Consider the following 13,080-nt stretch of genomic DNA (forward strand, 5'->3'; position numbering starts at 1 on the left):
CACCTGTAAACTTCCCCCTATCCAAGACTGTTTCAAGTCACCCAAAGACACATTTTGCAGGCCTGAACTATGTCCTGTTAGCTATCTCACTTCTACCACAAATGAGGGGAGGGAGCTTTGTTAACCTTGACTTATTAAAGGGACATTCTACGGAGGAGCCAGTATTTCAGCTACACCTCCAAGGAGACGTTATACATTTGCAGGCAGAGATGTATCAAAGCCTAGCTAAAACAAATCTAAACCATTTTCATTTTTACACTTATCAGTAATCTGGGAACAACTGCCTAAAAAATAAAAGCAATATAACATAAACCAACTGCTATGATGAGGCTTCGCTCGCTGTATCTTTTTTTTTTTTTGGTTTTTCGAGACAGGGTTTCTCTGTGTAGCTTTGCGCCTTTCCTGGGACTCACTTGGTAGTCCAGGCTGGCCTCGAACTCACAGAGATCTGCCTGGCTCTGCCTCCCGAGTGCTGGCTGTATCTTAAGTAACTGACTTAAGTTTTAGCTGGGCTTCTAAGACTGCCTTCCAAGATCCTTTGGAATCTAGACTGTCTAAAAACTTTATTTAAGCTGTTTGCTCCCCGGAAATAATTTTAGAAATGATACATGTGATGATACTTCCTTCTCCAAGAAAGCAAATCAAAAGTGTAAACTTTAAGCTGTGAGCTGTCACCTGCCAGTGTGATGGCTCTGAATCTCTTCAGTCAGTACAGGGTCTTACTTTGTGTGGATGCAGCCTAGCAGAGTAGGCAGGCTGAATTCCAAGTTAAATGCTACTACTGTCTGGCCAGTAGGTGGCAGTTCCAAGCAAGAGGAAACTAAGTTCAGAAAGGGTTTTATAAAATTTCTTCTTCATCTGCATTACTCTCCAAGCAGGGTCCATCCTTGAGGCCCCAAACCTTCACTTGCAGGGTCACAGCCCACTCATAGTGAGAGCAGCCCAGAGAAAACAAAACAGAACACACCTACTTTACCATGCATATTCCACAAGAAGGCTCATTGTTTCTGCTTGCAGCTTTGGATCCATGGAGGAGGCTTACCTCATTGGAATGCGTTCTGTTTTGGTGCTTAGCCCGATCTGAAGCATTGGAGAAAGCCTTGTTGCAACCCTCATGCTCACAGACGTATGGCTTCTCTCCAGTGTGAGATCTCAAGTGCGTTTTCAGGTTTTCTAATCTCGAGTAGGCTTTTGTGCAACCTTCAAACTGAACACAACAGGTAAATCTGGACCACTCTACACAATAGACGCTGCAGCTTGTGCTTAACCCCCTCTCCAAGTGGATAAAAACTTGACCTTTCAAGGGTCAGCAGCTTTTCAAAACCGTGGAACAAAACCCCACTAAACTCTGCATTTATTGGGATTCAGATGTGGCTTGGGGCCCTTGAAGACAAAGCATTGTCAGTGCCTGTAAAACTCCTGGAGGGTTTTTTTTTTTCCTTTCCTATTTTTTTTAATAGACAGCTCAATGTGGACAATGAATTTCATTATCTGTTCACTGATCTCCTCCAATTCCCACTGATTTCAGATTCAGCACAAAGTTCATTAATATGGCTTTGTGTCTATACAAAGCCATGGAATTTGATCATGTTTGTAAAGAGCCTTTAAGATGTAAAGTACCAGGGCTGTGCAGTGCTCAGAGCACCCCCTGAGAGAAAGTGCAGTCTCACTGCAGCCCCAGCCCACTCCAGAGGCTTACACTCTAGCATGGAGACTGAGCAAAGAGTGAGGAGAAATGATGGCCCAGAGTGGCTGAATATGCAGTACCCAAAAGGCCTGAGATAAGAAGTGCCTTGAGTTTTCTTACATTTTAGCAAGCATATATGCATGTACATTTTGAGACACCATGGAGACAGACAATAAGCTCATCTGTGTTTTATGTATAACATATATGCACAGATTAATAATAATGTTATACAACAGTTCTACTGCACCTGTGTGGTGATTCCAAGTGGCCACATAAATGGGTTTTTTTACTTGGAACATTATGTTTGCATCTAGAGCCCTGTAAAGAGCAGTTAAGTGCTCTTCCATGAGCTACATCCCAAACCCATCATTTCCAAATTTGTTTTTGATAAAGAATGCTCAACTTAGGGTCCGTAAGATGGGTCAAAGTGCAAGCTGTGTAAACCTGACTACCTGAGTTTGATACCTGTAACCCATATAAAAGTGCAAAGAGAGAATCAACTTTGAAAATTGTCCTTTGACCCCTACATACACAAATAATAAAATTAAACTGAAAAACACACCAACCTTGTGCTTTGTCCTGCAGCATGCTGAACCATGGGGTTATGGCAGACACAGAAGCCATGAGCACATGGAGTCAGCCACCTTACACTCGCTTGCCACTATGCAGAGATGTCCTGTCTAAAGCTCAACTTGAAGGCACTTTCCCTGGACAGTGCTCCATCTCTCTTCTAACTACCACCCAACTACCATTTCAGAACCTGAGGTCACTAGCATGCAAAACCCTTGAGAATGCTAGGAAAGACCTATAGAGTGAAGTGTCACACTCGCCTGCGGGAGGGGACACGGAGGCTGCCCAGGTGTGTACTCACTGTACATTTGTGAGGCTTCTCGCCAGTATGTCTTCTCATGTGCACTACCAACATGTACTGGGCTTTGAAGGGTTTCTGTTCTCTTGAACAATCAAGCCAGCGACACACAAACTCCTTCTTTTCTCCATGAATATGGTCATTATTGATATGCTGGGGTTGAGAAAAAGAGAAATAAAATCAAAATGTATTAGGCATTTCTCAAAACAACAAGTGAAAAGGTGAAAAAAAATGTTCAAATTTTAAGCTTTGAAAACACATGAATAACTTCACTACATCATGGTTAAAAAAAAAAAAAACTAGTACACACATCTCTGAGACAGACTTGCTGATGCTAACTGACTGCGTAGCCAGCATGGGCGATTCTATTGGGTGCAGGCTTGGCATCCAGAAAAATTACTTGAGACTGAAATCTAGAGAGCACAGGTTAAGTCTGAGCTGTGCAAGGAACGCGTGTACAACAGGGTGAGCTGCTGTGTACTCTCTGTCCTCCACTGGTCGTGAGCATAGGACTGCAGGTGTTTCCTCATTCTGTGTGTGTGTGTGTGTGTGTAGGGGGGTTGTGTACAGTAACACACATGCATCCCGGATTCCATAACAAGGCCTAAGAAAATGCAGCTTTGGCTCAGGTCGAGAACAATCCCTTCTTGAATAATAACCACAGAGAACAAGGTGCTAAGGAAGACAATCTGTGATGGTCATCCAAGAATTCGGTGTTTCTCAGTCACTGTTTCAATCCAGTTTGGGAAGTCTATTAATAGGGTACATTTTTTTTCTCAGATTGTTATGATCACGATGGCTTCGCTTGCTCACATGTGTGTGTATACTACGTGGGAGCCTGGTATCTGTGAAGATCAGAGAGAGGATTAGGTCCCCAGGAGTTATGGATGATTATAAGCCGCCGTGGTTGCTGGGAACCAAAGAATCCAGGTCCTCTGTAAGGCAACAAGTGCTCTTAACCACTAAGCTAATGGTTCTCAACCTTCACAATGCTGCAACCCTTTAATAGAGCTCCTTGTATTGTGGTGACCCCCAACCATAAAATTATTTTTGTTGCTAGTTTATAACTGTAATTTTGCTACTGTTATAAATTGTAATATAAATATCTGTGTTTTCCTATAGTCTTAGTGGACCCCTGTGAAAGGGTCTTGTTAGCTGCAACCTTACAGGGGTCACAACCAACAGGTAGAGAACCACCACCTTAGGGTAAAGGAATGAAAAAGTTCTTCTAAGCAAATGGAACTAATCTACCCCAGTCAATTTTTTTTTTTTAAATGAAGGTAAATTTCCCCAAATTCCTCATCCGATCAAGGCTCTAGAGTCAGTCTTAATCTACATCTCTAGAAGGGCATGTGAAGTATCTTCCAACAGGAAACATGAAAACCCTTCAGCAGTATCTGGGAAGGTGCAAGGGAGCTCTCCAATACAACTACCGTGGACATATCTGGAGTGCCAGGGACACATGCTGGCAAACGCCAGTACTTGGGAGCCTGAGTGAGGAACACTGCCACCTGAAAACTAGACTGGATCACACAGCGAGACCATTTCTCAACACCCAAATCAATTAAGGCCTTCTTTAGAAAGCTTAGTACACTACTCAAAGTCCAGTTCTAGACTATCAGAGATTTTTATCCCGTTGTTATTCTCTGGCCAAGCTATATTTTATTTGCCTTACTTTAAGGTTACCAGGCACACATTTTCAAATATACAGATATGCATCCCTTAAAATTCATCCAGTAATTAAAGTCATTGAGTTCTGCTGTAGTAGTGACCCAGCATGTGATATGTGCCTCTGAACGCTCCAGCTTGGAGATCTAGTGGTAATTTTCTGCTACCAGAATGGGCCTTCTTGATTATTCTTCTAGGTAGCTGATTGCCCGAGGATAAAAATTTGCATGAAAAAAAAATTCTGGGTTGTTTCTAGAGGTTAGAGCTGGATAAAAGCAGAGAAAAGAAGTCTTTGCTCTCCTCTCCTTGAGCAGCGATCAGAATGCCCGACGAACTGCAAGCAGTGAGCAGCATGTGACAGCATACACGGAGACAATCTTATCATGTGGGACAGTGTGCAGAAGACCAGTGTGACAGCAGAACTGGTCTCTTGCGGGACTTTCTATCACAAACCAGCTGTCCTAGGAAGTAGTATCTTAGACATTGCAATCGTGCACATAATCCATCCATAAAGTTGTGCATCACAGGAAATGCAATCCTGCAATGGATAGTCTGGGTCAATCATAGTGGCCTGCAAACTGCTCAGGATGGTCCCAAATGTGACCCAAAGGACTTTTGAGGTGAAGTCTGCATGCATATACAACATTCTGAGAGAGGAAAAAAATAGATGAACACATAGGACCACACCATAAAACTGCTACTTTTTCAGTTTCCCCCAGTTGTTGAAAATTAACAAATTGGCCCTTGTTATAAGATACATGGCAAGAAGACAGGGAACAGGGAGGAAGGAAGAAAAGACATGGAGAGAGGAGGATGAAATACAGAGAGAGGAAAAGGAAAGATGGTAACTGGAAAATGCAATTCCATTTGTGCTGAACAGCTTCCCAAGTTGCATACACTCATCCACACTGTGTCCTGATGCTTGGCCGTTACACGGTGTTTGTGGAGTTGATCTGATCTATGCAGCAAAGGAAATAGTACCAGCAAAAGATATTGCCCTGAACACTTGTTTATCTTAATGCAACTTTGCTTCACCTGGTATTTAATGTACAGTACTACTTCATTACTATAAAGTCACTCTCAAGAATTAAAAACAAGATTTTAAAGCTATCCAGACATGGCCCACTCTTCCCCTGGGGAAGCGAAGGGATACATTGATGGGGATGGTTCTCTCTCATGCCTTCAGGGTGGCTGGTGTGTGGTAAGCCTTTTGCACTAGGCCCAGAGATGGGGAGTGAGGCAGACATAATTCCTGCCCTAAGGAAATTACAGTCTCCTGGAGGAAAACAGATAATAACTTAAATTACTGTATAATTACAGTTGTGATAAGCATTATGAAGGGAAATAATGGGTTTCACAAAAACACATAACAGGGGTCCAAGATCAGTGCGGCACATCAGGAATCAGGGGTCAGTTCAAATGAGACTGCACTGAAAACAGAATCTGGAAGCCGAATGGAGCACCACCAGGTGTGCGGGTCAGGCGGAGAGTGGCTGACAAGTGACACAGAAGCACTCACTGAAGGTCAGATCTCGGTGCCTTTGAGGACGGCGGTGAAGCCGCTGACAGAGAGAAAGAACTTGCCAGGCAGACCTGGCAGGCTCCAGGCACTGCTGCCGTTGGGCATGGTGAGAAGGCACAGGTTTTCCGTGGGCTAAAGGGACATTGCTCAGACTGTCAGGCATGGGCTAGCTGGCCAGGACTCTTCTTCAAGTCTCCAGCAAATAAGGTTGTGGGGCTGTACCCAAACAACACAGGCCTTGCGTGCCTACCCCATCGAGGACGTCAGGATAAAGTAACTGGAGCTACTCGGGGAGCCATCTGAGCAGCAGAAGGAGGTACCAACCGTGGGTGAAGTATAATGGAAGGCTCAGCTTCCTTTGTCCTGCTGACACAGCAGAAGAGTTGGACATGAGTGGTCTCCTGTGGCAACCTGGTACCTAGTACTTTCATGTGACGTGGAAGAGGACGGAAAACAGTGTCCAGCTCCGTAGACACTCCCTGCCAGTGACAGGGAGATGACAGCTCTGGAATGGGCCTAAGCTGGACACACTAGGTCCTGAAAGTGCTCAGGACGTTGAAAGTCTGCATTTAACAGTACTGAAAGATTTGTCTCTAAGCAGGGAGAGCCAGCAGCATGTGAAGGAGAACAGTTGTAGGGAACAGCAGCAATGTTCATGCTTCATCTGAGGGGCATGCCAAACTGAGTGTGCTGTCATCTCTATATGGGGAGGGGCAAGGAGGATTTGTGTTGGATAATTAAAACTCTGTATTCTGCAAGACTAGTTCCTTGGGATTGTCTCCTGGCCCCAGTCTCAATATGTTTTATAATTTTCCTGAAACTGCTCTTAAATCCAAACTTAGAGATTACACGTGTGTGTGTGTGTGTGTGTGTGTGTGTGTGTGTGTGTGTGTGTGTATAAAGGAAATCCAATAGTCTATGGGGGAAGTGAACAGACTCATCTCAGAGGGTGTAGTCAGTTACCATAAGGAAATAGAGAGGAATCTCTCTGACTATGTAAGACTTTCAAATGTGTTTAACACTTAGGAGGCTTTTAAGATCTAGAAATGAATTATAAATTTAAATTCTAAGGAATCATAAACCCCATGTGGTTGTAAGTTTTAAAGAGTTACTTTTCTTTAAGAGTAACTGCTTGGTCTCTGTGGCTATTGGTCACATGAACACTCAGAACAGAAAGACACTGGTGGCCTCAGTAGTACACTGTGTGCCTTGCGCAGGTCATTTGCCAATTTGGTCCTTAATTATCTCATTTGTAAAATTATAGTGACAACCTTACATATATAAGGGGCAAGCAAGCTTTTCCTGTATAAATCCAGACAGGAAGTATCAAGGCTCTGTGGTCCAAGCACCTCTGTCACCAGGTACAGACTCAATGAGGAAGTGAGCCATTTACTTAGAGATGTCAGAAATTCACCCAAGACAAAAGTATTTCTTAACATTTTCTTTTAAGTTTTTTAAAGCCATAAAAAATGAGCCTTAGTTGACAGGCTCAGCTCAAGGGCTACACACACACACACACACACACACACACACACACACACACACACACACAGCAAACCAGGCAGTGGTCTGGATCTGACCTATGGGAACCATCATTTTCTTGCCCCCAAATTACATGATTTCAAAGGCTTCCATCTTATTCTCAGGTTATTTCTCAAACATGAAAAAGTACAAGTAGAAAGAGCTAGGTTTTCATGCTCAAGAAAAGAATTAAGAAAGGAATAAAGACTAAAGACCAGGTTGCTAGAAAAAAAAGTGTCCAGGAAAGGGATAGGGTTCAGCCACAAACACCTCACTATATGCATCATTTCCCTAGGTTTGGGTCAAGAGTGCACTCATTTCTCTCTCTAAAATCCCGAGGTCACTAAGAGTAACACAAAATGAATAGACAATTGACATTGGACAGGCAGACTGATTCCATGTGAAGCTGGCCTGAAAATCAATGGCTGTGAGTTTATTTGTGGTTTTGCTGAAAATTTGACTTCCTAACAGTGACAATGTTAATCAAATATATAAATAATTTAATTGAAGGGAAAATAATGCATGATTAAATTCTAAACCAATCCAACATTACGACATGCAATTTGCCAGAGGCCCAAGAACCAGAAAGAGATAGATGGTATAAATTACTATGCTGTGTACGTGAACCACTCTAAATGTTCCCTGTCTGAATAAACAGGGGAGACTGGGACCAGCACATTCCCCACAAAGGCTAAGTCCAATGATGGAACTTCAGTTGGAACTTCATCTGGTCTAGGCTATGGTAGTTGATTTGGGTTACATAACCCAAATAGTGATCAAACTAAAAGTCGGTATTTACCAATTGTGATCATGCCTTTAGCAGAATGAGCCAAGGTCCATAAATCCATCTTCCCCAACTCTGGTCTGCGAGAGCCTAGAGAAAGGCAGAACTCAGCAGCTTGCTTGCCAATGGAAGAAGTGGAAGGCAGCTCTTTATTTCAAGGGATTTTCTTTGGGAAGCTCTGCCCCAACTGTCAACCAAGGAGACTTGGAGAGGGGCAGAAAAGAGACCTGAAGGGAAAGGGAAGAGGGAGCTTTTCTTTTCACTAGCAGAAGTAGAATGGAAGCCTACAATGGACTTCACTGAGCTAATCAGGGTCCTTTCTTCTTGCTTCATTATGTGAGTGAGTTCAGAGCGGGCAGTTTTCCTAACCTTCAGCTGAAACTCACATGCTGCCCATCCACTCTGGGTGCGCACACAGCCTTACAGAAAGCTGCTATTCAATCAGTTCATGAAGCTTGGAGGTGCGTTCTGCTTTTGTTCTGCCTCCCTCTCTCTGGGCCAGATTCAATTTCCACTTGGAAAGCACAGCTCTCTAGATAAGTAGGTTCCGTTCTTAGTAACTCCCTAAGAGGAGAAGTTATAGTACTCTTCAGAGCTGTGCAGAATGGTCACTCTTCCCACCTACTGCCTAGGGTGACTCACTGATTAGTGGAGACAAACTCTGGCTGCCTCCCAAGCCTGTTTTCTCTAGTCAGCAGGAGCAGATTCCTCCCACTGCTGCCATGAAAAAAATCCCTAGGAAGCACACCCAGAAGCAGCATTGGCGGGGCAAGCAAGCCTTGAACCCTTAAAACAACAGCCAGCACCATTCCATCCTTTGTATTTACTTACTGTGCTGATCTTCCTGTCACCACCCGGTTCCCAAATGACACAGCATTTCCACCACGCTAAAAGACTCTCACATGTGTGTTGTCAAGTTTTTCACAGCACAAGGGATATGGGAAAGCATAAAAGATGGTCTTTCTGTAAAGTGTATGTGATTCTGTCTCTCTCACACACACAGTATTATGGATAGGCTAGAAAAGGGACTACATAGTAGTGTTCCATGAATAAATACCAAGGAAAGTGCCGCTGAACCACAGGCCTACAGTTCTCAAGCTCCATAGTTTCTTGCTGTGGCTGGGACACTTGCTCTCCCTTAGTTTTCCGTAAATGTTCTGGCCACATATTTTGTATGCAGACCCACCAACATGCCATTCGGATGTCATGATCACATTTTACATGGAACCCATGGCAGTTGTCCTGCCTCAGCCTCCTGAGAGCAGGTGTAAGCCATCATACTTTGCCCCATGCTTCTATTTTCAAAAGGAAGGAATAAAACAGAAACATTTAAAACAGAATGCCAAACTGGAACTATCTGATGCTTCCTGAATCTTCCCAATGCCAGACTAGTTCATGAATGGGGCTGCCGTGAAGGCGCACACACAATGGTCACTTCTCAGGTTTGGTGAAGAGTTAGGCTAGGGCAGCTTTCTCTCCTGGCATAAGATGAGGTATCAAGAAGAAAATGATCTTAAGAAAAAACTCAATCTCAATCTGTTTCCTGGGTTTATACATCTATCATCTCTTGACTTAGCTTCCTAGAGACATCTGTGGAAAGGTGGGAAAGGAGAAAGTGATTTAGACTTCATTAAAATTGAATGCACAATAAAACCAGTATGGAAGAGAGATAGAAATGATGTACCTAAAAGAAAAGCAAATTCCCTAAGAATTCCTCCCACTTTACATCTGAGCTCAGCTGACATCTTCTTGTGGGCATTACTTGATAAGCAGTATTTCTGAAAAGTTCCATGACTGTCATGGCTTGGATTATGTTAGGGACACATTGTGATTGGATTCCTTAAAGCATTAAGAGGCAGAAATAGAAAAACGGTGCAAATCGCAAACTATCAGGGCTGAAATAGGCCTTATATATCAATATGCACTTTAATTTCAGATAAACAAAATAATTGAAATTGTTTTGGTGGCACCTGTCAATCTTTCAAACAGATTATTTAAAAAGCTACAGCAGCTTGCTGTGGGAGGGGTATGCTCAAAAGACTTCACAGAATGACTGCTGCAGCTCTAGCTGGTTAATAAAAATTCTGACACACTATGAAACCAATCAGGAAAACATCAGGAACTTAGAAACAGCACTTTAAAAAAATAGAAAGAATTTCCAATTTCTGGTCTGTGAATGTTAAGTACTAGGTGAGACTGAGAAACCTGTGCTTGCTGGTTAGAAATGAATGAATGAGTCTCTGTTGACAGCTGTCTGGCACAATTATGCAACATAATCATTTCTTTTATGGGTTAAAAAAAAGCACAGTTCTTTAACAAGGCAAACATGATCTGTGAATGAGGGGCTCTGCATTAAGAACAGAAATGAATGGGATTAAAATACAAATCCCACCCCACTCCCTGCAAACCAACACCGAGGCAGGCTGGACACACATTCCATAGAAGCAAAAACCCACTATCATTCACAGGTAAAAATAAAAGTAGACAAGGAATAGTAAGGTTCTGGCACACATTATGATACAGATGAACACTGGAGACACGCTGAGTGAAAGAAGCCATGGAGCAAAGCAAAAACGGTGCGCGGTAATTCCCTAAACTCCAGGCTAAGTAAATCTATGCAGAATGAAAGCAGATGGCTACCTGTGGGTGGGATCCATGGAGAAAACAGAGAATGCTAACTGAGAACTATGGGGTGATAAAATGGATTCAACAGACAAAATCGCCGTATACTTTAAATGGGTGAATTATACAGTGTATTAATTATATCTCAATAAAGGTATCACCCACTTACACACAAAGGAAAAAAACCCACCAACATCTATTCTGTAATGGAATCTGAGGAGGATGTGAGGAAGCAGCAAAAGCAACAGAAGGACGAGTACATGGTATGTGACCTCTCCAGGGCTTCCCTTCTGTAGAGACGAGGGGTGGAGTCTGATAAGGGGTGGGATCTGACAAGGGGTGGGATCTGACAAGCGGCTTTCCACACAAGCTCAAGGCTCCATGTAAGCTCCTGACCCAGTTCTTTTCTCCCTGATAGGATGAGTTGAAAGAAGACATTCTGAAGACAGTATTTCTTGGTATATTCTATACGGGACTCACAGCGAGCAACGTGGGAGCTGCATGGGAATCACGCCTGCTTTTTCTTTCCCTTCCACAGCTTTTAAGTTGTGAAGGGGAGTGGGAAAAGAGAGGGGAAATTTTAAACTTGAGTTGTTAACAAAGCCAACCCCCAAATATCACAAACTAACATCAGTTCCAGTCGGGGAATGTGAAATAATGCACAATTAGAAAAAAACAGACCCCCTACTCCACACTACATCCAAGCACTCTGGATTCAGACTCTCATAGACCTGCTTGCTGTTATTTCAAAGCATGAATATCCAGGAAGGTATCAACCTGTGAGGTATAATAAAGTTTTTCTATTTGATCCTCTACCCACCCTAAGAATGCCTAGATTCATATAGAGAAATAGTTACTGACGAAAGGGTAAGCTACCTTAAACATAAGGAAAACCAAATTTTTGAGCCCTAAAAATTTTGTTTGTTTGTGATAGAGATTGACTGTAGGGCATACACAAGTGTTCTGCCAACATGCTGTACCATCTTCTCTTTTAAACTAACTAACTAGCTAACTAGCTAACTAACTAACTAAGAGCAAGAAGCTACCTCAGACGGTTCCTGCCTGGGTTGGCCTTGGATTTGTGATCTTTGTCCCCCAGCCTCCTAATTAGCTGGAACTATGCCACCAGGTACCCACAAATGACAGTTTTAAAAAGAAGCAGAAAAAAAAAAAACCGTAAAGCAAAACAACAAAAATCCTCATTACCAACACTGTTTAGTAAAAGTTGACAAAGAGAAAGTCCCATTCAACAGTCTGTTAAGGACCTGGGACTTCTCTAAAGCTTCAAATTCTTAGCTGGTTTACTGAAACATACACATCACTCTTCTCACTTACAGTTTAATAAGGAGACTGTTCTACAAGAAATTTTCAATGTCTTAGCCACACATGGTGGAGAGCACCTGTAATTCCAGCTCCTGGAAGGCTAAGGCAGGAGGGCTGGAAGTTTGAGGCCATCTTGGGTTACATAGTGAGAATGTATCACAAAACAATAACATAATAACAACAATACTTTTTGAAACAAAAAAAAACACCTTTTCAGTTTCTATTCTGTCAGGGCTAATATTCAAATGCCATTAAGATGCTATCTAAACATCTGACCTGTCTTCTAGGAGGTACTGGGCACATTTACCTACTTACACCCCACCCTCCTACTTTGTTGTAGGGAAGATGACAGAACCACAAAATCTTTTAAAGCAAAGCTGATCTGGGCTTAACTACCCAGAAGAAAGACAGCCAGGGGTTAGCTTGAAAGAGCTGAACAGTACTCAAATTCTACAGATTAGATGGAAAAGAATAAATACTCTACCTAAAGGAAGAAGATGGTGCTAATTCTGTTATCATGAAAGCGATAAATAATTTAGAAAATCATCTTCTAAAAGACTCATCTATTTCATCTCTTTGCAGTGAACGGACCCAGCAGGCACATGGTTTCCACCCTGTACCAGAGCTGTAGAAGAGGTGGAGGAAAGGCTCTGTTCCCTAGCTGTTCCTCAGCTCAGCTCCCAAAGCAGCCAGCAAAACAGCCATAAAATACAACCTCTCCCAGGGACTGGAAGAACTCATCATTCACTTGTGTGGATCATGCCCAGAAACCCAGCGTGTCTAGGAAGCATTACCAAACCCGGACACCAAGTGTTTGCCAAGGGTTGAGTTTTCAGAAGCATGACAGTGTCCCAGAATATGAAAATCCTCCCACACCCTGTGGCTTTCTCCAAAAACAGGAAGGTGACTGGAGTTTGTCTTTACATGGCTTATGTATATAGCTGCATCTATTGAAATAATTCTTATTTTGTTATAAAACATTGAAAAGTAAGTTGGAAAGTCATAAAACTATAATAGCAATTCTTGGATTTTAAATTTTAAAGTGCTTAATTCTCTCTCTCTCACACACAAACACACACACACAC

At 42.6% G+C, this 13,080-nt stretch overlaps 1 protein-coding gene across 2 annotated transcripts in view; it reads right to left on the minus strand.

Annotated features, from left to right (window-relative positions):
- Nucleotides 1–13,080, minus strand: part of Gli3 (GLI family zinc finger 3) — a 265,017-nt gene that overhangs the window by 14,268 nt on the left and 237,669 nt on the right. For both annotated transcript variants that reach the window (XM_037205928.1, XM_028860020.2), the window contains 2 exons: nt 2,559–2,708; nt 1,043–1,207 (listed from right to left, as the gene is read on the minus strand). In XM_037205928.1, the coding sequence (XP_037061823.1) occupies nt 1,043–1,207; nt 2,559–2,708 (315 nt within the window). The remainder of the gene's footprint in view (nt 1–1,042; nt 1,208–2,558; nt 2,709–13,080) is intronic.

The sequence above is a fragment of the Peromyscus leucopus genome, chromosome 5, assembly GCF_004664715.2.
Source record: "Peromyscus leucopus breed LL Stock chromosome 5, UCI_PerLeu_2.1, whole genome shotgun sequence".
In the NCBI taxonomy this organism is placed as follows: Eukaryota; Metazoa; Chordata; class Mammalia; order Rodentia; family Cricetidae; genus Peromyscus; species Peromyscus leucopus.